The sequence below is a fragment of the Miscanthus floridulus genome, chromosome 3 (genome assembly GCF_019320115.1).
Source record: "Miscanthus floridulus cultivar M001 chromosome 3, ASM1932011v1, whole genome shotgun sequence".
NCBI lineage: Eukaryota > Viridiplantae > Streptophyta > Magnoliopsida > Poales > Poaceae > Miscanthus > Miscanthus floridulus.
Genome location: NC_089582.1, coordinates 61,532,323 through 61,557,719, shown reverse-complemented (window position 1 = coordinate 61,557,719; position 25,397 = coordinate 61,532,323). Strand labels below are relative to the sequence as shown.

The 25,397-nt window shown below is 40.7% G+C and overlaps 2 protein-coding genes and 1 long non-coding RNA gene across 3 annotated transcripts; all 3 read left to right on the top strand.

Moving 5' to 3' along the window:
- The first annotated feature begins 759 nt into the window (after positions 1-759).
- LOC136545853 (E3 ubiquitin-protein ligase RGLG1-like) lies at positions 760-19,454 on the top strand. Its single transcript, XM_066537827.1, has 9 exons — positions 760-924; positions 1,036-1,120; positions 1,266-1,406; positions 1,523-1,636; positions 1,856-1,953; positions 2,228-2,328; positions 2,447-2,546; positions 19,148-19,272; positions 19,356-19,454. The coding sequence occupies exons 1-9, from the start codon at positions 775-777 to the stop codon at positions 19,405-19,407; spliced, it is 966 nt and encodes a 321-aa protein (XP_066393924.1). The 5' UTR covers positions 760-774; the 3' UTR covers positions 19,408-19,454.
- Positions 6,251-6,649, top strand: LOC136545854 (uncharacterized). The gene is made up of 3 exons (XR_010781172.1): positions 6,251-6,308; positions 6,374-6,491; positions 6,564-6,649. It is a non-coding gene; the product is annotated as an uncharacterized lncRNA (long non-coding RNA).
- Positions 19,455-20,878: 1,424 nt separating the features above from the next.
- On the top strand, positions 20,879-23,761 carry LOC136541728 (28 kDa ribonucleoprotein, chloroplastic-like). The gene is made up of 4 exons (XM_066533781.1): positions 20,879-21,419; positions 22,128-22,229; positions 22,999-23,280; positions 23,455-23,761. The coding sequence occupies exons 1-4, from the start codon at positions 20,976-20,978 to the stop codon at positions 23,515-23,517; spliced, it is 891 nt and encodes a 296-aa protein (XP_066389878.1). The 5' UTR covers positions 20,879-20,975; the 3' UTR covers positions 23,518-23,761.
- Positions 23,762-25,397: the final 1,636 nt, after the last annotated feature.

Genomic DNA, 25,397 nt, shown 5'->3' with positions numbered 1-25,397 from the left:
TCCAGGTATTGATGATGTTTCTTCCACACAAAATCTTGTTAGATGTTTCTCTGCAAAACAAAATTTGGTCATGCTTTTGAGTTGCATCTTAAACCATATAATTCAGATTATCCCAATTCAAGGATGCCTGTTTCTGTTCTTGAGGTTTCATTTGAGGACAAGATTTGCTTTTGGCGCTGGCTAGCTAATCCAGGACCCAAAATCACCAGACCCAGCAACAAGCTTCTTGAGTTCTTGTCAGGTACTGTATAAACGGATCGGATGCTAATTGTCTTTCTTGCTAGTACCTTTCATTTCTAATTGTCTTTCTTGCTAGTACCTTTCTTGTCAGGTTTCTTGTGGGGTGGCATGGCATCCGACCCAAATACCCAATCACACCGTCGCAGGCACCGCAGTACGCACCACCCCGCACCAGACCACACGGACCTCCCGATGACCGGAGGCCTCACTCGTTTCAGCGTATCCACCGCGTTCCCCTCTAGTACCACCGAAAGGGTTCTTTGCCTCGAAGGCTCCGTCCGGTTGGCTGAATTTTAGCTGAAACGGGTTGAAAAACACTGTTCTGGTTGAATTGTTACGAGAGAAAAATACCGTTCTGGCTAAAAAAAACAAGCCGAATATGGGGTAAGTCAAACGGGCCGAAATTTTGTCTCGGGCCAATCGATGTGCTTCGTCCCCATATAAAGGGGCTCGGTGACCGTGACCGTGAAAGCCTGCTCCTCACGCCGAGCTCCATCGATTCAACGTTCTAGCTGTAGATCTGGTAGATCGGTCATGTTCTTCTACACATTCTTGCTACTGTTCTGGACCGTGTTTGCCTGGACAACTCGTCTCAAGAGGGTCGTCCCTGCAGCTGCAGGCCATGGACCACCTGCTCAACGGCCATACGCCAAGATAGACAGAAACTACGACAACTTGGATCAGGTACGATGAACTCTACTTCGACCATTACCCTCGGTCATTTCAGATTGAATTCAACCACTGTCGTTTAACATCGCCTGCGTGTCTTGGGGAAAACTGAAAACATACATCCAGGTGAAGGCGGCACTTCAGCTGGCTGGTCTCGAGTCCTCCAACCTCATCATCGGGGTGGATTTCACCGAGAGCAACGAATGTACAGGTACGCAGCGTTTTTTATCATTCATAATTCAGAAATATTAAACCGGCCACTACCGTTTGATCAGTGTTTTGCATGGACCACTATTGCTTATCAAGCTCTTTGTCGAGTGCATGACTGACTCTAGTATTGATGAACCGGAATTAAGGCAAACGTTGTTTCAATGGGAGAAGCCTGCATCACCTGGGAGGGCCTCCTAACCCTTACGAGCAAGCTATCAGCATCATCGGCAAAACCTTATTGGGGTTCGACGAGGACAACCAGATCCCGTGCTTCGGCTTCGGTGACAGTAAGAGCTAGGCGCCGCTCTTCTTTGTTCCACGATACCCATGAGCAACCGGGGCCTTTGGTCTTACTGAATAATGATGGTTCCTCACTAAGTCACTAGCTTCCTCATCTTTTCAGCATCCACGCATGATCAACAAGTCTTCAGCTTCTACCGAGATGGACGGGCATGCAATGGTGTCAATGAAGCGCTGCAGCGGTACAGAGAGATCGCCCCTCACATCCGGCTCTATGGTACCAGCTTCTTGTTGTTTCCCACTTCTCAAGAGCCTGTTCGTTTGGCTGTGGCTTGTCGTAAACGATCGTAAATTTCCAGCCGGAATAGTATTTTTCTCTCACACAAACCAGCCAGCAGTACTTCTTTACGAACCAGCAACGATACGAACCAGCCAACTGAACAGGCTTAGTCGTCTTGCACTTCACGGTTGTAATGACTGTGGAGTCCTTATCTAGGCCCGACATCTTTAGCTCCAATCATAGAAACTGCAACCAAGGTCGTCCAGGACCACGGCTATCAGTATCACATCCTACTGATAATAGCTGACGGGCAGGTATGAACTCCATTTTCTGTTGATTGAATAACTTGTACCACAAAAGTAGATTGGTATGAGGTATATCAATGTATGACTACTCTGTTTTTCCCTCTTGCTATTTTTTCTCTTTGTATTTTCTGTAGATAAGAAACATCAATATTCATGCTGCAGCAACAAACTAAACAATGTACAGAAGCACATGGATTGTCACTTCAAGATTCATTCATAGTGTTACACTTATCTGATTGATCCTCTGCTTTTGCTAAGGCCTTGTTTGCTTGTATTGCTCCAGGTCCCAACGTCTTCTAGTGCTCCTTATGCGAACAACTCGGAAGAAGCAAGATCAGAAAACTACCTAGAAGAAAGGACTGTTCAGGCTCTCATACATGCCAGGTTATACTAGGAACAGGATACGAAGACAAACTAATTTTATTGATAGGCAGATTCTGACAAAGCAACTTGTTCTTAGTTTTCTTGAAAAGAAACCTGATGTGTTTATTGCTTTCTGCAGTGATTTCCCTCTTTCGATTGTGCTTGTTGGAGTAGGCGATGGACCATGGGACGATCTGATTCACTGCAACAATAACCGGCGGCGGTTTGATAACTTTCAGGTGTGTGCCAATCACGATATGTCAGCTTCAAGAAGAGGATGGGTTGACACAAAAATGTGGTGATGTGATCAATACACAACAAGTCGCAAGATCTGAGTAGAACGAGATCATAGATCTGCTTGGCTTCAACACAGAACCAGCCGATTCTGAAAACCCAACAACGTGCCAGTCAATTTAACCTGCAATTAACAAGTAAAGAAAATATTATCGGTAATTTAAGGTGTAACATGTCGGTGTTGCACCAAACAGTTCTATATGTACGGCTAAATAGCCGATTCAACGAGGCTATCGACTAAATAGTCGATATTCAACGTATTCATGAAATGAAGAACTTTTAATCAAGGATTATCGGCTAATATTAAATGATAATGATACGAATTAAAATAACCGATACTCATGGAACATCAAAAAGCATCATCGGCTAAATGGAACATGACCGATATAAAGCGTCGAGCCGATAAATTTGATGAAAAGAGTATAACATGCGAACAAATTGACTGTCTAATATAAATGAATCTACAAACAGTTTAAATCTAATATATTATCATCAACAGTGAGGTTCGATCGGATCGATGCAATTATGATAATGATAACAAACTAAAGCCAAAAAATCTATAAAACTATCTATATGTTGACCGATTCATGAAAAACATGATATATATGCGTGAGAGTGTAGAAAAATCGGCTAAAATAGTCGATGCGGTCATAGCAAACAAACAGAGTATATATCTTGAACATTAACCAGATCACTAATCGATAATTTCTAATCTAATGTCTTACCAGTGAGGTTCGACCGGATAGATGCAGCTATGGTAGTGTCGTTAGATTAGATCTCATTAACTAGTGAAAAGCATGCTGGAGATCGATCGGTCGATGCAGCCCTGTTTGTTGAAGAACTCGTCGATATCTACAGTACTCCTACTCCTAATGCGATGGCGAAAGCCAAAAAGATTGTATTGATTGAGTGTTCGTTCTTTTTTTTACAATAACCAATGTCTAATATTTATATCCGGAACCTAAACATAAATCCTACTCAAATACAACTCGTTACAATTCTTGAAATAAAAGAAAATTTCCTAACTTAATAATAACCTAGACCTCAATTTTCCTTATTTGTAGAGTCTGGCGCCACTCAAGTATAGCCCATTAACACCGTCTGATGACGTCATTCATAAAATAGCCGATTCTAACACCACATCAAAATCAGCTGATACCGATTCACATCTAATCGATTCCTTGATGACACAATCCTGAAAGCTTCGAGCTCCCGCTTTCTTCCCAAATTTTGGTGTAAACACATGCCCCCAATTTTGAAATAAAAATGATTTTATTCTAAAATTTATATTCATCTGTTCACAGTGTTGCAACTGCTCATTCCAAAATAAACGCATGGCTCCTGATCTCTCGGGCTAAATTCTATATAATACCCCAACAATATTATTTCCAGCTTGTTCGGTCTGCTTACTTTCGCCTTCTTTCTCGAGCAAACTTCAATAGTCAAAGCCGCCACCGTCAAACCCTTAACCCTAGCAAATCCTCTGTTCTACCAAACTGCCGTTCAAGTAAACTTCCTCAGATTCAGATTCATTTTGGCTACAATGGCAACTAGCGACCACGTTCACGAGGTATGCCTTCAAACTTCTGCCTTTCAAGTATTAACCACTACTCTGTATTTTCCTTTTTCTTAAATTCATCGCAACTGGTTTCTATGAAATTAGGAACAAAATTCTGATTCCATTAGCTGTTGTTTCTAATGCCTATTATCTTGGATCCATGGGTGACCCTGATTCATCCGATTTTATCAATAAAAAAACCAATCAAATCCCCTTCAAACAATCTGTAGTAGATTTGCCTTCTTAAAACACCAAAACTCCTTTTAGAAACTAGCCCAAAATGCCTAAGAGATTGAGGGATTGGTTCCGTAGGGTATCAAAGAAAAATGCTAGAGATTGAAAAATTTATGACTTGAATCAATGCCTGACACTCTCACTGTTTGGAATGGAGAGGAACGACTCACTTCTGATTTTTGTATCTTACTTTTGGTCCAAACACTTTGAATGCTTTTGTTTTTTGTCACGGTCCAATGACCATCACTTTGGCTGATATTTACATGTTGACCGGCCTTAGAATAACAGGATCAATACACCCCTATGATTTCCTAAGTGCTAGGTCCAAGAAATTAGCCAAAATATTAGACTGCACAGGATGGGCAAGCTATATTCTAAATCATATTGGGGATGGATCAATTGTTGATGAAAGAGAGCATGTAGCTTTCCTAAACATGTGGCTGGAAAAATTCATCTTTTGTGGGTCATCTTGTGGACCAACTTATAATCATAAATATATGGCAGAACGTCTAGCAGCCGGCAATAAAATCCTCCTCGAAAAATATCTGTTGGGGTCTGCTTATCACCTGATGCACCAAGTATCTGTTCAATTACTAAAAAATGAACCAATGCATATCATCAGTGGCCCTTGGTGGTTAATACAATTATGGCTGAATATGTACATGCATAAGATTGTAAGACCCAATCTCAGGAATCAGAGCTTCCCTTCTTCCAACTTTGCTGAAGATTATAAAGGAAAAGAAGAAAGAACTCAACAATATATGAATTATGCTGAAGCTGCATCAGTCATAACAATTGTTGTTGATATATGTCACCTTTTCAAGAAATTTTTCAAAGGGTTCGATGCAAACATCCTGACTTGGCTGCCTTATGATGAGGATGAAGGCAATGAACTAGTTTTGTCAGTCAAATTTTGGTTTAAATCAAGTTGCTCAGATGAAACAGATGCTACAATTTTTAGTTGTATTATCAAACCCTGTGTACTGTCAGCTGAATTTCACCATGGCCGTGGCAAAATGGCTACTGGTTCTTTTCTCCTAGATAATCTCCCAACTTATGAATTCTATAATCCTTCTTTTGTGGCCCGTCAATTCGGCCTTGGTCAACTACCTCCTTGGCTATTCTTTAGGAACACTCTGAAGCCAAAAGAAGGTATCAGTGAGATAATGGAAGCTTCTAGAGTTTTTCAACTGGGATCAGATCTTTCTTCTCTTTGCCTACATGAATGGACAAGAGCTACCTTCTCCTCAAATTTGTCTGATTCCTGGTGGCAAGAATGACACTCTCACCTCTTCTGCAGTCTAATTCATCCCTACTGTTTAGCCCTGGATGAAGAATTTGCTTCTGATAGTGAGGTAATTTACTACTTTTCTTTCAGAAGGATTATCTAATAAGTTCTCCTATCAATTCATCTAACAAACTCTTTTGTAGGATACCGAATTTGATCCGCCATGTGTGGACAGGAAAGGGCATCCCATAGAATATTATCCACCATGTCCAGCCTCAAGAATAGAATCAACTGCACCCACTCTGAAAAAGTTGATGAAAACCCCAACAATACTCACATACCAGTCTTCAAAATGCAAGGCAACCCAAGGTGTAACTCAGAAAATCACCACTGAGAAGAGACTTCGTAGAACAAAATCATCAATTGCTCAGGTAACTTAACTTATCTTCCCTCTTAAGATGATATCAAACTTCTAATTCAATCCCTTCCTTGTAGCCATCGACTATTGCATCTCAATCGGCCTTGGGTGCTGAATTATTGTCCCAGGCATTTGAATCGACGTCTACCAACCTCTCATCGGCTAATCCCCCTAAGGAGCCGATTATAATTTTAATAACTGATGGTTCTGACAGACCCAAAATAGCAGAAGATGAGAACCTCTCTACTTCACCTCCTGATGCTACCATGGTATCTTCTCAAGCTCTTTAATCTTATGTAATCCTCACTCTTCTCTGATCAGTCTCCTTTATCAGATACCTCCTAAGAAAACATCTAGACAAGAGCAAAGGTCTAACAATCCAACAGTTGAAGATGATCCTCTTGATGCTGATACCCAACCCATTGACTCTCCAACTCAGCAAACAATCGATAGTAAGAAATTCATATGCTCATTCTTGTCCTTCTACAACAAATATAAACAAAAAAACTTCTTGATGCCTGTAGACACCAGCATCGAAAGTCTAGATTCGATTCAACCAAATGTTGAAAAAGATGTTGGCACATCATTGGTTGTTCCTTCTCCTTAGCCAGAGTTTCTTCCAGAAAAGGTACTGTGTTCTCCTCACCATTCATCTCATTGTCAACCCATCTACCATTTCTAATAAAACTCCTTTGTTCATATGTAGGCACTTAATTCTCCAGCTCTAAGCTACTCCTTCAACTTTGAAGAATACATAGATGAAAGTGAGATTAGCTCATCAGCCATTTCTTCCCAAGAGACTTTATCAGATGAGACCAAAAATTGGCTAAAAGACATGCTGCCAATGCTTGAGGGAAATATAGCCGATTTGGTCCATGATGCAGACCTAATGAGAAGAATCTTCTTGGCCATCAAGGATAATTTGACCCCAAATCTTGCTGAGGCCTTGATACCTATATTCAACATTGAAGACCAGGCTCCCAAGGTGAAAAAGGCTCAAAGAAATCTGATTGACCGTGAAGCTTTGATGGCTAAAAAGAATTTTAAAAAAGAATTGGAAAGTGTGAAAGCCACCATCGAACGTCATGAGTTCAACTTGACTCAGATCCCCAATGCTATCAAACAGAAGAAGCAAGAAATGTTGACCAAGGTCAAAGAAGGCAAAGCTATTCGTAGCAGTCTTGAGAGCATTCTCGGATCAGCCGAAGAAGATAAACAACAAATTGTAGAAGTTGATGCCATTCGGTTGAAAGCACTACGAGCAATTCATGATGCTCTTAACTTATAATTTACATTCCAATATCTATAGCACATAAACCTGATGATAACTGTACTTTTTGGTTCAGCTAGAAGAGCCGATTTGAATTAGTTGATTTTCGATTTCTGACCTTACTCTGACTTAATTGAATCTAAAAACGGCTTTCATCACAAAACCCTTTGAATTCTTTCTCAGTCATCAACGCCGCGTTCCCCTCGATATTAGTGAAGCGGCGCTTCCCCTTCCATCAATTAGGGTTGCTTTGACACATCCCAAGATATCTACCATCTCGCCTTCAAGGCTATAAATACAAGTCAAGGGCTTCGGCCTCAAACACATCTACACCCGCAACTGTTTTTATTCTCTTATGTCCTTCTACCTTCAAGAACCCTGTAGCAGTTTCCTCTCCTCCTCCTCTCAAGATCTAAATTAGCACCCATGGCCGACGAAGATAAACATGGCAAACGTACAGCAGAGGAGATCCCAGAGGAGGAGATACCAATGAACCAGCGCCTCCGCCACATAAGGCAATACCAAACGCCCTCTGCTATGGCAATGAATCATCCTCTAACTTGTCCACAAATTTGTCTTGAATAACAGGCTCCTTCCTCCTCCTCCTAGGGCTGACGAGCCCTCCAATGTTGCGTTTGCCGCCACCCCCACACTGGACTCGTCGTTGAACTCCTCCGACTTGTATACCGGTGATGACACCTGTCGCTTACTCTAGGAGTGGAGGGCTGCCAAGGACCATTATTCTGAGGCAACTCAGGAAAACGGTCAGCTTGAGATCCATCTCGAGGACTCCTAGGCCACCCTCCTCGCCGCAGAGGAGGAAACCAACGCCACTCAGGCGAGGTTGGCCCAGTCTAACACCATGGTGGTGGGTAAGCTTAGTTCCAAGAAAATCCTCACTTTTATCTTCACTGCCCCTTTCTTGACAATCTTCTTGCCTCTTTGATTGCTAGCCCTGACGGTACAGTTGGAAAACCTCCAACTGGCAGCAAATGCAGCTTCATCAGCCGTCAATGCCCGGGTCCCTCTGCTCATCAACCGTCTACACGACATCCCAGCGCGCGCCCAAGAGATTGCCCTCCATGGCATTCATCATGGCGCAACGAAGGCTTTGGCCACGGTGCAAGTCCAGATCGGGCATGACCTCCGCACCATGGAGCCAGGCTTCCTAATGGCCAATGATTCTGACATGCACGAGGAGCTAATTAAGGACTTCGATGACGCCGCGGCGGCCATTGTAGATATCACACCAGCCCAAGATGTTGTGAACAAAGTATTCGATTAGTCTGTACTAGGAGCAAACAATGAATGAACAAAGTTTTCCCCTTTTCCTTACTAATTCATCTCTGAAACTGCCATAATATGAATCATGATTGTCTTTTTGTGTGTTTTTGCTCTATAGGTGATACATATTATATCGGCTTTTAACCCTTCGGTTTAATTTTCCTTTTTGAACTAAAGGCGATACCCTCCTGGTATCAGCTATTAGAGCCGACGACTAAACAAATCGGCTATCAAGTATTAATCCAAACGCTAGGATAATACTTATTTAGGAAATTTCTATTGATTGCTCTATTAAACTGCTCTTTCCCTTCTAGCTTTTCTAAAATATAAGCATTGCCAGGCGCACGACGTTTAATTCGATAAGAACCTTCCCAATTAGGCGACCATTTGTCAAACCTGCTGTCTTTAGACCCAATCGATAATCTTACTTTCCAAACTAACTCTCCTTCGCAAAATTGTTTGTTCTTGATCTTTTTTATTATAATGCTTTGCAATCCTTAATTTATTGGCCTCAATATTTTCAAGAGCGCGCAGTCGATGACAACTTAAGTCCTCCAAATCATCCATCATAAGTTTTTTATAGACTTTCGCTATCAAATCATTTTGTAATATAACATATCTTGATCCAGTCTTAATCTCCCAAGGAAGAACTGCATTATGCCCATATACTAACTCATAAGGTGATGATTTAATCGATCCATGGCAAGCCATCCTATATGCCCACAATGCTTCATTAAGTGTTAGGTACCACTTCCTTGGTTGCTCTTCAATTTTCTTCTTAATCAACTTAATCAAAATTTGATTGGATACCTCTGCCTGACCAATAGTTTGAGCATAATAAGGAGAAAAATTTAGTAATTTAATTCACATACTGGCAGCAAAATCTCTGAATTCTTCTAATGTGAACATTGTTTCCTGATCAGTAGTAATGGTTTGAGGAATCCCAAAACGATAAACAATATGCTCCTTGATAAAATCAACCATATTCTTTGAAGTTACTATTTTCAAAGGAATTGTCTCAACTCACTTAGTAAAATAATCTGTTACTACCAATACAAACTTATACCCTCTACTTGAAGGTGGAAAAATTTGGCCAATCAAATCAATTCCCCCACCTCAGAATGGTCATGGCTTAATTATTAGGTTCATAGCTGATGCAGGCGATTTCTGAACATTACCAAAACGCTGATAATCCTAACACCCCTTGTAATATTTTAAATAATCTTCTAATATTGTTGGCAAAAAATATCTAGACCTGCGAATAACCCATTTCATTTTATAAGCCGATTGATGAGCACCGCATATTCCTTCATGTACTTCTCCCATCAATACTCTTGCTTCTTCTTGACTTAAACATTTAAGCAAAACCCCATCAACTGATTTGTAATACAACTGATTATCTAACAAAACATACTTAGTCAATTTATATCTCAAATTTCTGGTAACCTTCTGTGATGGATTTTTGAGGTAATCGGCTATTTCAACTCTCCAATCATTAGCCAAGGTCTCATTACTTAAGATTTCTTGGAACACTCGATAGCCTGACGCATTCTGAGCTAATCGATTGGGCTATTGATTCTATGCTCTTGGAATATGCTGAAGAGAAGTAAGAGGAAACCCCTCAAGCAACTTTCGACATTCACCATTGAAAGCTCTAGTTTAGTTTTGAAGAATTAATGAAACCCTAAGTGCTAACCTAGTTTATCAAGTAATTATGAGATAGGTAGCACATTCCAAGTGGTGAAGCAAATGAAGATCATGACATGATGATGGTGATGATCAAGTGCTTGGACTTAAAAAGAATAAAGAGAAAAATGAAAGGCTCAAGGCAAAGGTATAAGTGTTAGGAGCCATTTTTATTTCGGTGATCAATACACTTAGCGAGTGTGATCACATTTAGGTTTGATAGCCGTACTATTAAGAGGGGTGAAACTCGTATCGAAATGCAGTTATCAAAGTGCCACTAGATGCTCTAACTCATTTGCATATGCATTTAGGATCTAGTGGAGTGCTAACACCCTTGAAAATATTTGTGAAAATATGCTAACATATTTGCACAAAAGGTGATACACATTGTGTTTAGCACTTGAGAGCAAGGGTAAGAAACTTCACCGATGGAGTGTCCGCCCATAGAGTGCGGGACAGTCCGACGGTGCCATCGGCACCCTGTACAGAAAAGATAGGGTCTCATAGAGTGCACCGGACGCTAGCCTCAACTGGTCTGATGCGTTCGGTCAGTGGAAGCAGTGAACACGCTGGCATCGGTCTTTGACCGGACGCTGGGTGAGTCCGGTCAGGTGTGACCGGACATTTCCGATCATGAATTTCCACCTTTGGAAGCTTACTAGAAGTGACTAGATGTTGGGGGTCCTGCGTTCGATCGTGAGTGGAACCTTACTAGAAATGACCGGACACTGGTGTTGGTGCGTTCGGTCACTTCGAGCAGCGCGTCCGGTCACTTCGAGCAGTGTGTTCGGTCACAACTTAAGTGCATTTATGACCATTGAGATCAGACGATCAGTATTTGAAGCAGAGGCCACGTGGCGTGCATCGCATGATCGGACGCTGGGGTCCTATGTCCGGTCGATCTGACCAGAGCGTTTGGTCGCCCCGAGTAGTGCACAGTGAAGGTGTACAATGACTCTATTTCATGGGGGCTATATTTAAGCCCCATTGCCGGCTCTAGCTCACTCTCTTTTGCCATTTACATTGACATAGCAACCTTGTGAGCTTAGCCAAAGCCCTCCCACTCATCTTCATCATAGATTCAACATCTTTGTGAGATTGGGAGTGAATCCAAGTGCATTACTTGAGTGTTTGCATCTAGAGGCACTTGGTGTTCATGTTTTGCTGCGGGATTCGCTTGTTACTCTTAGTGGTTGCCACCACATAGATGGCTTGGAGCAGCAAGGATCGTCGAGCGGGGGTTGGTGATTGTCTCCGGCTCCGATCATGGTGATTGTGAGGTGTTCTTGACCTTTCCCCGGTGAAGAGCCAAAAGGTACTCTAGTGAATTGCTCGTGGCTTGTGTGATCCTCATCTTGTGTTGGTTGTATGACACCCTATTGAGGGTTTGGCGTGTGATACCAATTAGCGCGTGAACCTCCAAGTGAGTGAATTGCCACAACGAGGACTAGCTTACCGACAAGCAAGTGAACCTCGATAAAAAGTCATTGTGTCATCATTTGATTCTGAGATAATTGGTCTTCAATGGTATCCATTTTTGTGATTGATTGGCTCATTCCTCGGCATGGCGGTATAACCATCTTGCTCACACTCTCTACATTACTGCAAACTAATTGTCAAGCTCTTTAGTGTAGCTAGTTGTGAGAGCTTGTTAGTTTGGTTAGTTTGGCTCTTTAGCTTGCCTTTGAGAGCACACTAACTTAGTGTAGTGACATAGTTATTGTGTAGATAGAAACTATATAAACTAGAATTGTGGTAGGTGGCTTGCATTTTTAGTAGGCTAGCGCAACACTTGCTTCGCCTTATAATTGTCTAACCAGTTTGTTAAATGTTGTTGTAGAAATTTTTAATAGGCTATTCATCCCCTCTAGCCATTAGGACCTTTCAACCATGGTATCCCTTTAGAATATCATCTTTATATTCATATAGGCCGATCAACTGATTAATAACTAACTATGAATCTTCAAATATTTCAATTGACTAGGCCTTTACTTCTTGAAGAAGTTGAAGTCCCTTAAGAATAGCTTCATACTCTGCTTGATTATTGATGGTCATTGGTTTGGTTTGAAAGGCAAACTAAAAACTTGTCCCCCGAGGTGAAATAATAACAATACCAATACCACCCCTTGCTTACATGATGATCCATCAAAGAAGAATGTCCAAGGCATAGGTTTCACATAGCCGATGCTTGGTTTATGATGTTGAGTAATAAAATCGACCATCACTTGCCCTTTGACTGCTTTAGCCGATTCATACCTCAAATCAAATTCTGATAATGCAAGAATCCACTTTCCCATTCTCCCATTTAATATCACCATTGACAACATGTGTTTGATCACGTCAGCTTTAGACACAATTGTACACTCAGCCGATAATAAATAATGTCATAACTTAGTACAGGAGAAATATAAGCATAAGCATAACTTTTCAAATCAGAGAATATCTTGTTTTTGGATCCAAAAGTCTTCTACTTAAATAGAAAACAACCCACTTCTTTCCTTCAAACTCTTGCATCAAGGCCGATCCAATCGTTTGGCTGTCGGCTGACACGCACAACTTAAAAGGCTTACCTTGCTAAGGAGGAACCAGCATAGGTGGAGATTTCATATACTCTTTTATCTTCTCAAACACTTTTTGTTGTACGTCACCCCATTTAAATTCTTGATCATTTTCAACTTCAATAAAGGAGAAAACAACAGAATCCTTTTTGACATATTTAAAATAAACCTTCTGATAAAATTATTCTTACCAAGCAGAGATTGTAATTCTGTTTTATTGGTTGGAGGTACTGCCTCATCAATTGCTTTCATTATTTTCTGACCAATCTCAATTCCTCTCTCGTGGACCATAAAACCTAAAAATTATCCAGTTGACACTTCAAAAGCACACTTATTAGGATTTATCTTTAAACAATGTTTTCTTGTGCACTCCAAAATCTCCCGTAGATCAGCCAGATGTTCTTTGTACCCTTTGGATTTCACCACCACATCATCAATATAGATTTCAATAATCTTATCGATCAACTTATGAAAAATATAATTCATCGCCCTTTGATAAGTTGCACCAGCATTCTTCAATCAAAAAGTCATCACAACCCATTCAAATAAACCGATTGCACTGGAGCACCTAAATATTGTTTTTGCTATGTCTTCTTCAGCCATAAATATTTGATTATAACCTGCATTATCATCCATAAAACTAATTACCTTATGCCCGGCTGCTGCATCTACCAACACATCGACTATTGGCATCGAATAACCATCCATCAATGTAGCCTTGTTCAAATATCTGAAATCAATACAGACTCTCAACTTCCCATTTTTCATATACACAGGAACTACACTCGATATCCACTCTGCATATCGGTAAGGTCGGATAAATTTTTTTCTAGTAGTCTTTCAGTCTCCTTAATATCACCAAGAACATTTGGATTAAATCTCCTTGGAGTTTGTTTAAATGGTCGATATCTAGGTTTGATTGGCAACCGATGTTCAATAATTGACCGATCTAAACTAGACATTTCATAATATTCCCAAGCAAAACAATCTTTAAATTCCTTTAACAAATCTATCAATTCTTGTTTATACTCAATATCCAACTTAGCACTTACATATGTCAGCCTAGGCCTATCTTCAAGATCAATATCTATTCTTCTAACTCATCGGCCGATGTAAAGCCGTGTCCTAGTTTACAATCTGTACCATCTATTGGATTATCCATTAAAACAAACTTTCAGAGCCGACTGCTCGGATCGGCTATTGGCCTTCATCATTGATTCTAATGAAGCCTCCTTCCCATCGCTTGCCAGAAAAACACTCAAAATCTTCTTGTTCCCAATACATTGGATCAGCCGTTGCTATACTCACAGAATCATCAGCATGAACTAGCTCAACATTGTCTCCATGCCACTGAATCAAGCATTAATGCATAGTTGATGGTACACAACAATGGGTATGAATCCAGTCACGACCAAGGAGTAAACTATATGAACCTTTTCCATCAATAACAAAGAATATAGTGAGTAAAATCTTGCTTCTAATTATTAATTCAACATTTATTGCCCCCTAGTCTTGGATGCATTACCCCAAAATCCTTAAGCATCATGTTAGTCTCACTCAGATCTTCTAGTCCTTTACCAAGCTTGTGAAAAGTAGTATAAGGCATCAAATTAACAGAAGCACCTCCATCAACCAACATTGTACTCATCGGCTTCCCATCGACAAAACCTTTCACATATAAAGCCTTCAAATATCGATGCTTAATTATTTTATCAAATATAGCTTGCTGTATCAATGTCAACTGGGCTACCATCTCTTCATACTCTGACTCATCAAAATCCAAATAAACTTCTTGATCTGCTAGAGCTTTAAATTCAGATGGTAAAAAAAAGTCATTTGAATATTAGCCGATGGTTGACCCTTATCGACTGTTTGTTTAGCACTCTATACTTACAGTTTACTAGATTTTTGAGCCTATTCTATTTCTCTGCTCCTTAGGCGTTGTACTCTTCTCTTCTGACTTCTTGTTAAACCTCTTGGACACCATTGTTCTTCCTGCCAAACATACTCTTCATCATCATCTTCTTCATAATCGGCCCAGTTCTGATCAACAACTCTCTTTCTAAGCTAATCATGAATGCTTCTATTTTTTAAGCGATGATCCACATCATTATGTTGATATTCAATTCGATCATGGATAGACCGGTAGTTGACTTGAGATTGCCTAAACTCTCAATATTGTTCGTTACATTTAGAGCAATTATTTCTAGTAGGCAATCTCAAACCTTCGTTCTAACAATGTCTGAAGAAACGACAATTCTAATGTGACTCAGCTTGTTTTCTTTTATATCTCTCTTGTTCTTGTTGATGTTGATATTCCTTCTCTTCTAACCAGCGCTGATAATCTTTCTCCTTCTGCCGTTGCCATTTATTCAATAGAATTCGAGATGTAACATGTGGTCTCATCGCACCATCTCTCGACGTTTCTCCCTGCTCATATCGGCTCTTTTGTTGGTCATGATGCATTTTGATTTCTCTATATTCATCAGCCGATATTTGCATCTCCGGATCAACTGTTCTAGTTTCTCTTGCTCTGGCTGATGTTAAAACTTTAGCTTTCTCTTTGAACAACTTAGCATCAATCATATTTTGATCCTTTGGAAAAAGATTATCATCAACTCTCATTTTCTGAGCGGTATCAAATTTAAGCTTCCCTTGTTGAATAGCCCTCTGAATATGCTGCTAAAAAATCCTGCAATCATTAGTAGTATGAGAAGTAGAGTTATAGTACTTGCAGAACTTCTTATTCTTCAACTGATCGGGAGGTAATATAACATGATTGGCAGGCAAATTAATTTGTCCCTTCTCAAGCAAGAAATCAAAAAGTTTGTCTGTTTTTGTAACATCAAAATCATAACTCTCTTCAACTTCTTTTCTCCAAGGATTTGGAACCATTACTATCTTTTTACCTCAATTACATTCAGCTGTGGTAATTTCCTCTTCTTTATCAGCATCATCGACTAAATATGGATTATAAGTTTCAACGATTGCAACATTCTTCTAGAATCAGGTATCTCTGCGTATATTCTGGAATTGACTATTAAGTGCTGCCACCCGTTGAGCCAATTGATCTAAATTGTTAAATTCTTGCCCAAGTAACTTTTCTCTTCATATCAGTAACATTCCTTGAACGACCAACGCAACTAGCTGATCATCAGTCAAATTCAATGAAAAGCATAAGTTTCTTGTTTCTCAAAACCTGTAAAGGAACTCAGCACCCGATTCATTAACTCTTTGCTTTATAGTTGTCAAATCAATGATCTTTCTTTCCCCTATTCTATTGTAGAAATATGTATGAAATTTCTTTTCAAGATCACTCCAATTGGCAATAGAATTAATTGCTAGTGATGAAAACCAAGTGAAAGCTGGTCCTGAGAGGGACAAAGAAAAGAAACGAACTCGATGCGCTTCGTTAATAGAGGCTTCACCCAACTAAGTAAGATATCGACTGACATGTTCTATTGTACTTGTGCTATCTTGACCAGTGAACTTAGCAAATTCTGGAAGCCTGTAATTCGTAGAAAGGGTCACTAAATTATACCACTCTGGATATGGATATTTGTACAAAAAGGTCTGCTCTTTTGGTTTTAAACCAAACTAATTTTTCATCATTTCGGTTACTCTGAGCAACTTCATCAGCATTTGAGTTTGAATTTCTTAGAAATTGCTGACCCATCTGCAGATTGAAATTCTGAGTACCTTGATATCATAGATTTGGAATCATATTGAGGGTATTATAATCTGAACCATAATGATATCCTTAGGAAATATCTATCTATCGAGCTCCTTGTTGATTTACTGTTTGAAATATTTGATTGAAAATATTAGGACACATATCTCTACGAATCATTTGAACTGATGATGCTATTTTTTGAGCCGACGGTGGTATTTGGCCTGGTGTATCAAAATTAACCATCTAATTCTGAACTTGCCCTATCGGCTGTTGCACATGCTGCACTGATGATCCAGAATTATATTGCATTTGATTAGTAGTAGCACCCTGAATTTGCTCAAACAAATTCTGAATTGCTTGGACATCATCACTCTTAGCTAGTGCTGCTTCTTGATGGCTAGTATCGGCTTGATTAGTCCCCTGAGTCAATGGATATGGAATATTATAATAACCCGGTCTAACCTAATCAAGTGGAAATCCATGAAACATCTCCTTCATGGTATTGTAGAATGTATTCAAGAAAGCTGTATTATGATTCAACATTGCATCATAAACAGATTTATTGACAGCCTCTACAAAGAAACACCTATCATCAGCTTCGTCTGTATCTGACTATCCATGCATCAAAACTCTCGGCAGTAGATATTTCTGTACAACTTTATTGTCATATATTTTGGTGTATGACAACAAGCACTTGTTCTGAAACTCCTCTATAGCCTTACCAATGACATCTTTATCCTCATCAGATAAGTCTTCATAAGGCACCATAAAAATGTCCTTGTTGTTGTGAACCTCCATGACGATTGTGGTCCCACCAGGCATGCCAAAAAGTGCGTTGACATAAAAATATGGTGATATGATTAACACACAGCAAGCTAGAAGATTTAAGTGGAACGAGACCAGAGATCTGCTTGGCTTCAACATAGAACCAACCGATTCTAAAAACCCAACGACGTGCTAGTCAATTTGGCCTGTAATTGATAAGGAGAGAAAATCTTATCAGTAATTTAAGGTGAAACATGTCGGTGTTACACCAAACAATTCCAAATGTACGGCTAGATAGTCGATTCAATGAGGCTATCGACTAAATAGTCGATATTCAGCGTATCCATGAAATGAAGAACTTTAAATCAAGGATTATCGGCTAATATTAAACAATAATGATACGAATCAAAATAACCGATGCTCATGAAACATCAGAAAGCATCATCGGCTAAATGGAACATGACCGATATAAAGCGTCGAGCCGATAAGTTTGATGAAAAGAGTATAATATGCAAATAAATCGACTGTCTAATATAAATGAATATACAAACAGTTTGAATCTAATCTATTATCATCAGCAGTGATGTTCAATCGGATCGATGCAGCTATGTTAATGATAACAAACTAAAGCCAAAGAATCTATAAAACAATCTATATGTTGACAGATTCATGAAAAACATGATATATATGCGTGAGAGTATAGGCAAATCGGCTAACATAGCCGATGCAGTCATAACAAACAAACATAGTACATATCTTGATCATGAACAAAACCACTAATTGATAATTTCTAATATAAAGTCTTACCAGTGAGGTTCGATCGGATCGATGTAGTTATGGTAGTATCATTATATTAGATCTTATTAACTAGTGAGTTTATTCAAGATTGAAACATATCTTTGAATGCATACTATGTTTAACTGGAATAGAAATAAAATAACCGATCTAGCGAAATTAAGCCATCAATTATAAGATTTAAAGCGTGACTAGATCAAAGGACGACCAATTAAGATGATATGATGCCGATATACCTCTATCTCAATCGGGTGATTTTGTTATAATTAATAAAACATTAATTATAGCAAGATCGATAACTGGTGAATCAACCAAAATCAGCAACGAAAATCTTACTAATCTTAGCAGATTCGATAACTGATGATATTGTATGAAACAACATGTTATTTAACACAAGATCGATAACTTTGATCTATATTATGATTCGTAAGAGATCAATCAGCTGATACAGCCTTACAAACTATGATACAGATCAATAACTAACTTATATTATGGCTCATAAAAGATCGATCAGCTGATGCAGCTTTACAAGCACAATAGAAGTCGTGACGGTACTCACAAGCATGCTGGAGGTCGATCAGTCGATGCAGCCCTGTTTGCTTAAGAACTCGTCAAGATTTACAGTACTCCTACTCCTAATGCGATGGCGAAAGCCGAAAAGATTATATTGGTTGAGTGTTCGTCCTCTTTTTTATAATAACCAGGGTTTAATATTTATACCCGGAACCTAAACATAAATCCTACTCATTACAATTATTGGAATAAAAGAAAACTTCCTGACTTAATAATAACCTAGACCCCAATTTTTCTTATTTGTAGAGTCTGACACATCTTTCTGGCGTCACTCAAGTATAGTCCATTAACACCGTCCGCTGACGTTATCCATAAAATAGCTGATTCTGACACCACATCTAAATCAGCTGATACCGATTCACATTTAATCGATTTTTTGATGACACAATCCTGAAAGCTTCGAGCTCCCGTCTTTTTCTTTTCAAATTTTGACGTAAACAGGATGCTTCAGTCATGTGCTTAGTTTGATATATCCTCTTTTGTGCCTGTGCGTGTTCCTTGCAGTTTGTGGATTTCACCGAAATTATGTCCAGGGAAATGTCAGAAGGCGACAAGGAGGATGAATTCACGTTGGAAGCGCTGATGAAGATACCAGCCCAGCATGATGCGATAATCAGCCAGAACATTAGGTATAGATGCGTTTAGATGTTGTTCTGCTATTAGAGTTGCTTGTTGTTATGGAACTTGATTATTTCAGTGGCGTTTTCTTCAGTGAGCTGATGACAAGGGCGCCTACAACAACAGCTTTGCCTCCACCTTGCTGAGCCTGCGAGCCATATGCTGACAGCAAATTCCCAGGTAGGTTACCAAATTGATCACGCTTGACGGCTTGAGGCTGGAAATAAAACTTGGAGTGACTTGTGCACATTACAGGAAGCAGAATTGATCTACCATTTTAGGTTATATGCTGCCATGAGAAAAGCAGAAATGCCCCTCTTAAAAACAGAGAGAGTATAATGTCCTGAAAAAGGAGTAGAATTGCCTGTTTCGGTAGGCAATATGTGTTTCTTCTAGTCTTGCTACCATTTTCAGTGCTATTTGTTTCACTGCACGAAAAGATCAGGAGGAGTTTAATCTTAGGAATAAACTTCCAGTCCAGTGTCATTTTGATGCTGATATGCTTACCCTCAACCGTGCTTTAGACTCTTACTACTGAATTATAAGAGGAGGGATCTGAATTGGAGTAGTCTCGCTGCTGAACTCTATGTATCAGGTATGAGTAGTTAACTGATGGAACTTAGTTTCTGATGCTTGCAGCGCAGGTGCATCGCCAAACAGAAGGGGAGGAGAAGGTCTACGTTATGCAGTCCTCCATGCTACTACCTGCTTGGATTTCAGCCAGCTCACAGCTCAGAATTGTGCTGGGATCGACGTCACATTGATCAATTATTATTGAGATCATAATTAATCCATTGGGGATAGGCTGCTATGAAACCGTTTAAATTTTTCCGCAGTTGTATATATTATTCTGTTGACCATGATAGCCCTGTTCAATATTCGGCTTGTTCGGTTTCTTTTTCAGCCGGAACGGTGTTTTCCTCTCACAACAATTCAACCAGAATAGTGTTTTCAACCAGTTTCAGCCAAGTTTCAGGCCAGCGAACGGGGCCAATGTAACTATGTTGGCATCTGCACTGTTCTACTCCCTTTTATAATACAGTAATATATAATATATAAGTCGCTTTAGTTTTATCCTAAGGAGTTATTTGGATCTTTAGTTTTATCAAAACAACAAGATTTTGTTAACGCGTTTGAGACCACGACAACCTAAAATCTTGTTTGGTTGAGAAAGGATAAAACCAAAGTGATCTAAACAAAGTTTCAAAAAAAAAAGTGATCTAAACAAAGTGATCTGTATGGTGATCTACATGCACGTTTTAACTGAATAACAACTTAAAACTTGTTTATCTAGACCTCCATACAAAACCTGTTTATTGAAAATAATTCTTATTCCTATATCCAAACAACAACTATACTAAGTCTGATTCATCTAACTTTGATTTTTTTTTGAACTTATATCTAACTTTGATTTCGATCAATACAAATGTAGATAAGAATAATTTATAGACGTTTAGAATTTTCTCTACACCGATACCGGCCCAGCCCATATCGCAGGAGAGAACAGCCCATTTTTTTTGAGTGAAACGTGGGAAGGCCCCCAAAATATCCTGTCGGCCCCTCGAGCAACTCCTCGTCCTCGTCCACCCGACCACCTCCACTGTCCGTCCACCCAAAATCCTCTCGCGGTCGCGGCTCGTTCCTCCCTCCCCCTCTTATCCCCTTGTCCTCTCCTCCCATTCCTTCCTTCCAGGCCACCACGCCCGGCGCCACCATGGCTTCCTCCGTCGCGGTGTCCCTCCGCGCCCTCGCTGCCGCCTCCCTCCCCAAACCCAGCCCCGCCCCTTCCTCTCCCTTCCTCGTCCTCCTCGCGCCGGCGCTGCCCCGACGCCTGCTCCGCCTCCGCTCCGCACGCCGCCTGCCGCTCGCCCCGCTCGCCGCCTCCGCCTCCGACTCCGTCGGGGTTGACTACGCGGAGCCGGCCGAGTCGGAGCAGGAGGAGGAGGAGGCGTTCGCGCCGGAGGAAGAGGAGGGGCCGGATGAGCTGGTGGAGGACGATGCCGTAGAGGCCTCAGCCGCCGTCGAGGAGGAGGAGGTCGGGGAGTATGTCGAGCCGCCCGAGGAGGCCAAGGTCTACGTCGGCAACCTGCCCTATGACGTCGACAGCGAGCGCCTCGCGCAGCTCTTCGAGCAGGCCGGCGTCGTCGAGGTCGCAGAGGTGACGTCTGTCTCCTCAACGCTAGTAGCTACTGCCTCCTCCTTATCCTACTCTTCCTTGCCACGGAACAAATTCGCCTCAACTTACTGCACCACGGCACTGTAGTAGCATCGCACCGACTGTAGTCATTTCTGCGCTTCTTCTTCATTTTTTTTTGGGTTTTTTGGGTGCGGTGAGTGGTAAATGCGCAGTTGAAGTTGTAAGGGTGCAGGCATGCATCTGCTATAGTCTACTTGCCTGATTTGTGAACTTATTCCTGCACACTTTGCAATGTGGTATTGCTTCATGAGATATGCCTATTGTGTGATGAGGTGGTGTGATTACAGGTTCTTATCAGAATTACATCTTTAGCTTAGTGATTGATTAACTCCTTGTTACACTGTGTTAAACATAAGGGTGGGTTCTCAATGTTGCATTGCTTTCAAAACAAATTTTCATCCTAGGACACTGCACACATATATACATATATATTTGTTGTTTATAAAGAATGACCCCCTTTATTTACCTCTCCATGCTATTGAGGTGGCTTCGTAGCTAGTGTTTGCCAGTTTTGGATGTCCGTGTGGTCAGATATTTTAGTGATATAGTTAGATGATAGTTCAAGGATACCATAGTTTGCTCTTTTGGGGATATATGTGATCCTGTTGCCCCTGGATTGCAAAAAGGAGCTTGCTCATTTGTTCTTAAATGAACTTTGTCGCTGTGCAGGTCATTTACAACAGAGAAACAGACCGAAGTCGTGGATTTGGGTTTGTCACTATGAGCACTGTCGAGGAGGCTGAGAAGGCTGTGGAGATGCTCCATAGCTATGTGAGTGTATTTGATGACTTGATGGAGCTTTTTTTTGGTTTTTGACATATTTTGGGTTTAGTTATGATTAAGTTAGCCTGTTTGCTTATGCCATCTGCATAACTATGGTGATCTACTAATTTGCACACTTGCGTTATGCATGGAATGCTGTTCCTAGTTTCCATACGAATATGCTTCAGCTCATGTATCCTGTTCTCATTCTTAGGGCATGAGCGGTTTGGGAGGCTAGAACTGACACACTAACAAATTTATCCTTGGTCAAAATCCGTGCAATGTGCTAGCTCCTCTTGTAGGACCTACAAGTCATAAGTAGAAGAGTCAGCACTTTCTCCAACTGTTTCCAGTCTTCCAACAGCTGCTCCTACGACCAGTGACCAGTGTTGGAAAATATAGTTTTCAATGTTTATAGCATAGAAGCTTCAACTCGAGCCAAACCTAAGAATCTTTTATTAGGTTCCCAATGGCTTGGAATGAGGAGCTAGAGAAGTGCTCTTGGCGCCCCCTATGGGGTGACCATTGCACATGCCAATAAGCAGTTTGATTTTGGACATAAATTTTAGTGTTTGTACTGTTCAAGTGAACACTTTGTTGCATGTGAACTTCAGTACTTTATACAAATTTACTTCATCTATACGCTATGTGTGCAAAAGTGAAGGAATCCATTTCTACATTAGTAAGAACAGCTACATATATAGTGAGATTTCCTTGATTCTACCTTATATGGATTCCTTCACTTGCAGCAAAGCTGATTACATGTTTATGTGGACAGGATGTCAATGGAAGGTTTCTGACTGTAAATAAAGCAGCTCCTAGAGGCTCTCGTGTGGAGAGACCACCCAGACAATCTGGGCCTTCTCTCAGGATTTATGTTGGCAACCTGCCTTGGCAAGTGGATGATTCTAGATTGGTGCAGTTGTTCAGCGAGCATGGTAAAGTAGTTGAAGCCAGAGTTGTCTATGACCGAGAATCTGGGCGTTCGCGGGGATTTGGTTTTGTGACTATGGCAACACAGGACGAATTGGATGATGCTATTGCTGCCCTTGATGGACAGGTCAGTCTCGATTCCTTCCATTTGCATAACCACAGTAACTTTGGTCGAACTGAAATAATCAATATCACAGTGAAGCTGCGGAGTGATTCTGTCTTTTTCCTTTTCCTATACCATGATCAATAAATTAAGCTTTTCGTACATCCAAAATATAACTTCTTATTCTGGGTTGTACAGAGTTTGGATGGGCGCGCCTTGCGCGTGAATGTTGCAGAGGAGCGACCGCGCCGAAGTTTCTAAGGAGGCTGTATTGGGTGGACTGCAGGCTTGTTCCATAGGAGCATCATAGCATGGTCTGATACTGGTTTAGACCCTCCATTCTCTTTTCTTGTGTTGCTGAGCTCTATCGTCCCGCCTTATTGTGAAGAGGGAACTCTTCACTACTATTTTGTTTGTATTTGTTGTGTTCAAAAGTTCATGTATTGTAGGCTACTGTTATGGTGCACCTAGCTCAACTTGTCGATGCAATTCGAAATTTTGTCTAGCATCTGTTCATAGAAAATACTGTGTGTGTGCATTTGGCTCTTCTGCTTTCTGGGCGAGACCATGTTCACGACACATACACTTGTAGCTGCCAGCCGGCGGTGGCCCCAAAACATACAAACACCGTATCAATGACACATATGGACCCACATGCTAGAGCAAGCTAGCCAATGGCCCGATGATATGCGACATTTTTAGAGAATCCCATTTACTGACATGTGGCTATCACAGCTAGATCGATTTTATTGTTAAAAAAGGATAAATCTGCATGCTTGAATTTCAAGGTAAACCTCTGTTCTTTCTAAGCTTGTTATGCCCGATTTCCACTTGTTGCGTGCCCGCAGCCCGTCGGTAGGGATAAAACTCGACCGGATATGAACGGATATTATGGTACTGAATACGGATAGTCGTTTGTTTCTGGATTCATAGTCCAACACGGATAGTGTTAGATATGTCCAATATTGTCCGTCCGACGAACCTCGCACTTGCCCATGTTGTCCCCCTCCGCATTGCCCTGCTCGTGAGCCTATCGCATCTCCTGCCGTGGCTGTGCTCCATCCGCCTGCCTCTGCCGAGATCCGTGTCGCCGTCGAGCTCCACACCGACGATCTCCACGCCACTCCGTGGCTTCGAGCTCTGTGCCGGTGTCAAGCTCCATATCGACGAGCCTCCATTCGTCCGAGCAACAAACAAATGCTACGATGAAAGCGCATGTTGCAATAGTATGTATCAAGTGTTTTCGGATATTTTCGAGGTATGTTGCAAGCGTTTATATCAATATTGCAAAAATAGATCTGGATGTTACACATGTTGTAATGGCTATACACGTATGTTTCAAGTGTATGTTCTAAATGTTTTGTCTGTTCCATACGAATGTTGTAAGTGTTTTGTATGGATGTTGTAAAAGTAGATCTAGATGTTGCATATACATGCATGTTGCAATCATATGTTTGAAGTGTTTTCAAGTGTTTCATATGTATGTTTGCAAATGTTTTATGTGGATATTGCATATGTTTGCAATTGTTTTCAAATGTTTTTAGGCGTTTTTGCAAGTGTTTCGAACGCTTGTTTCAAATGTTTTATATGTCTTCTTTTGTATGTTGCAACTGTTGCATCTGGATGTTTAAAAGTAGATCGGGTGTTGCACATGGGATGCGTATGGGAAGCGGCTGGCGGCATGGACGACATCCATAGCGGCGTGGGCGACATCCGGTGCGGTGCATGACCACTACTGATTCACTCCCTTGCGAGCCCGACGCACTAGGTGCTCATTCGCTCCCTGTGCGGGGAGCATTCGGACGCTAGCACCCGGATCAGACATCGGGGCGCTACCGCGCTAGCATGTCCGATATTGATATCTATGTCGTATATGTATCAGAAATCTAACTTTTAGTATTTAGATTCGGATATGATATGAGTATTAAATGTCGTAATTCATATACGGATTAGTGAAGTAGGATTTAAACTCTTTCTGTCTTTCGGGATGGACGAAAATTAGAAGTATTTGTTTTGTTTTCATCCCTACCCGCATTTGTAAGAGAACAAAGAAAATAAAATATCGAACTGAAATATACATACACCTGAAATTTCTCACTTTTTGTTTGAGTGGAACCTGAAATTTCTCACTTGGATTCAAT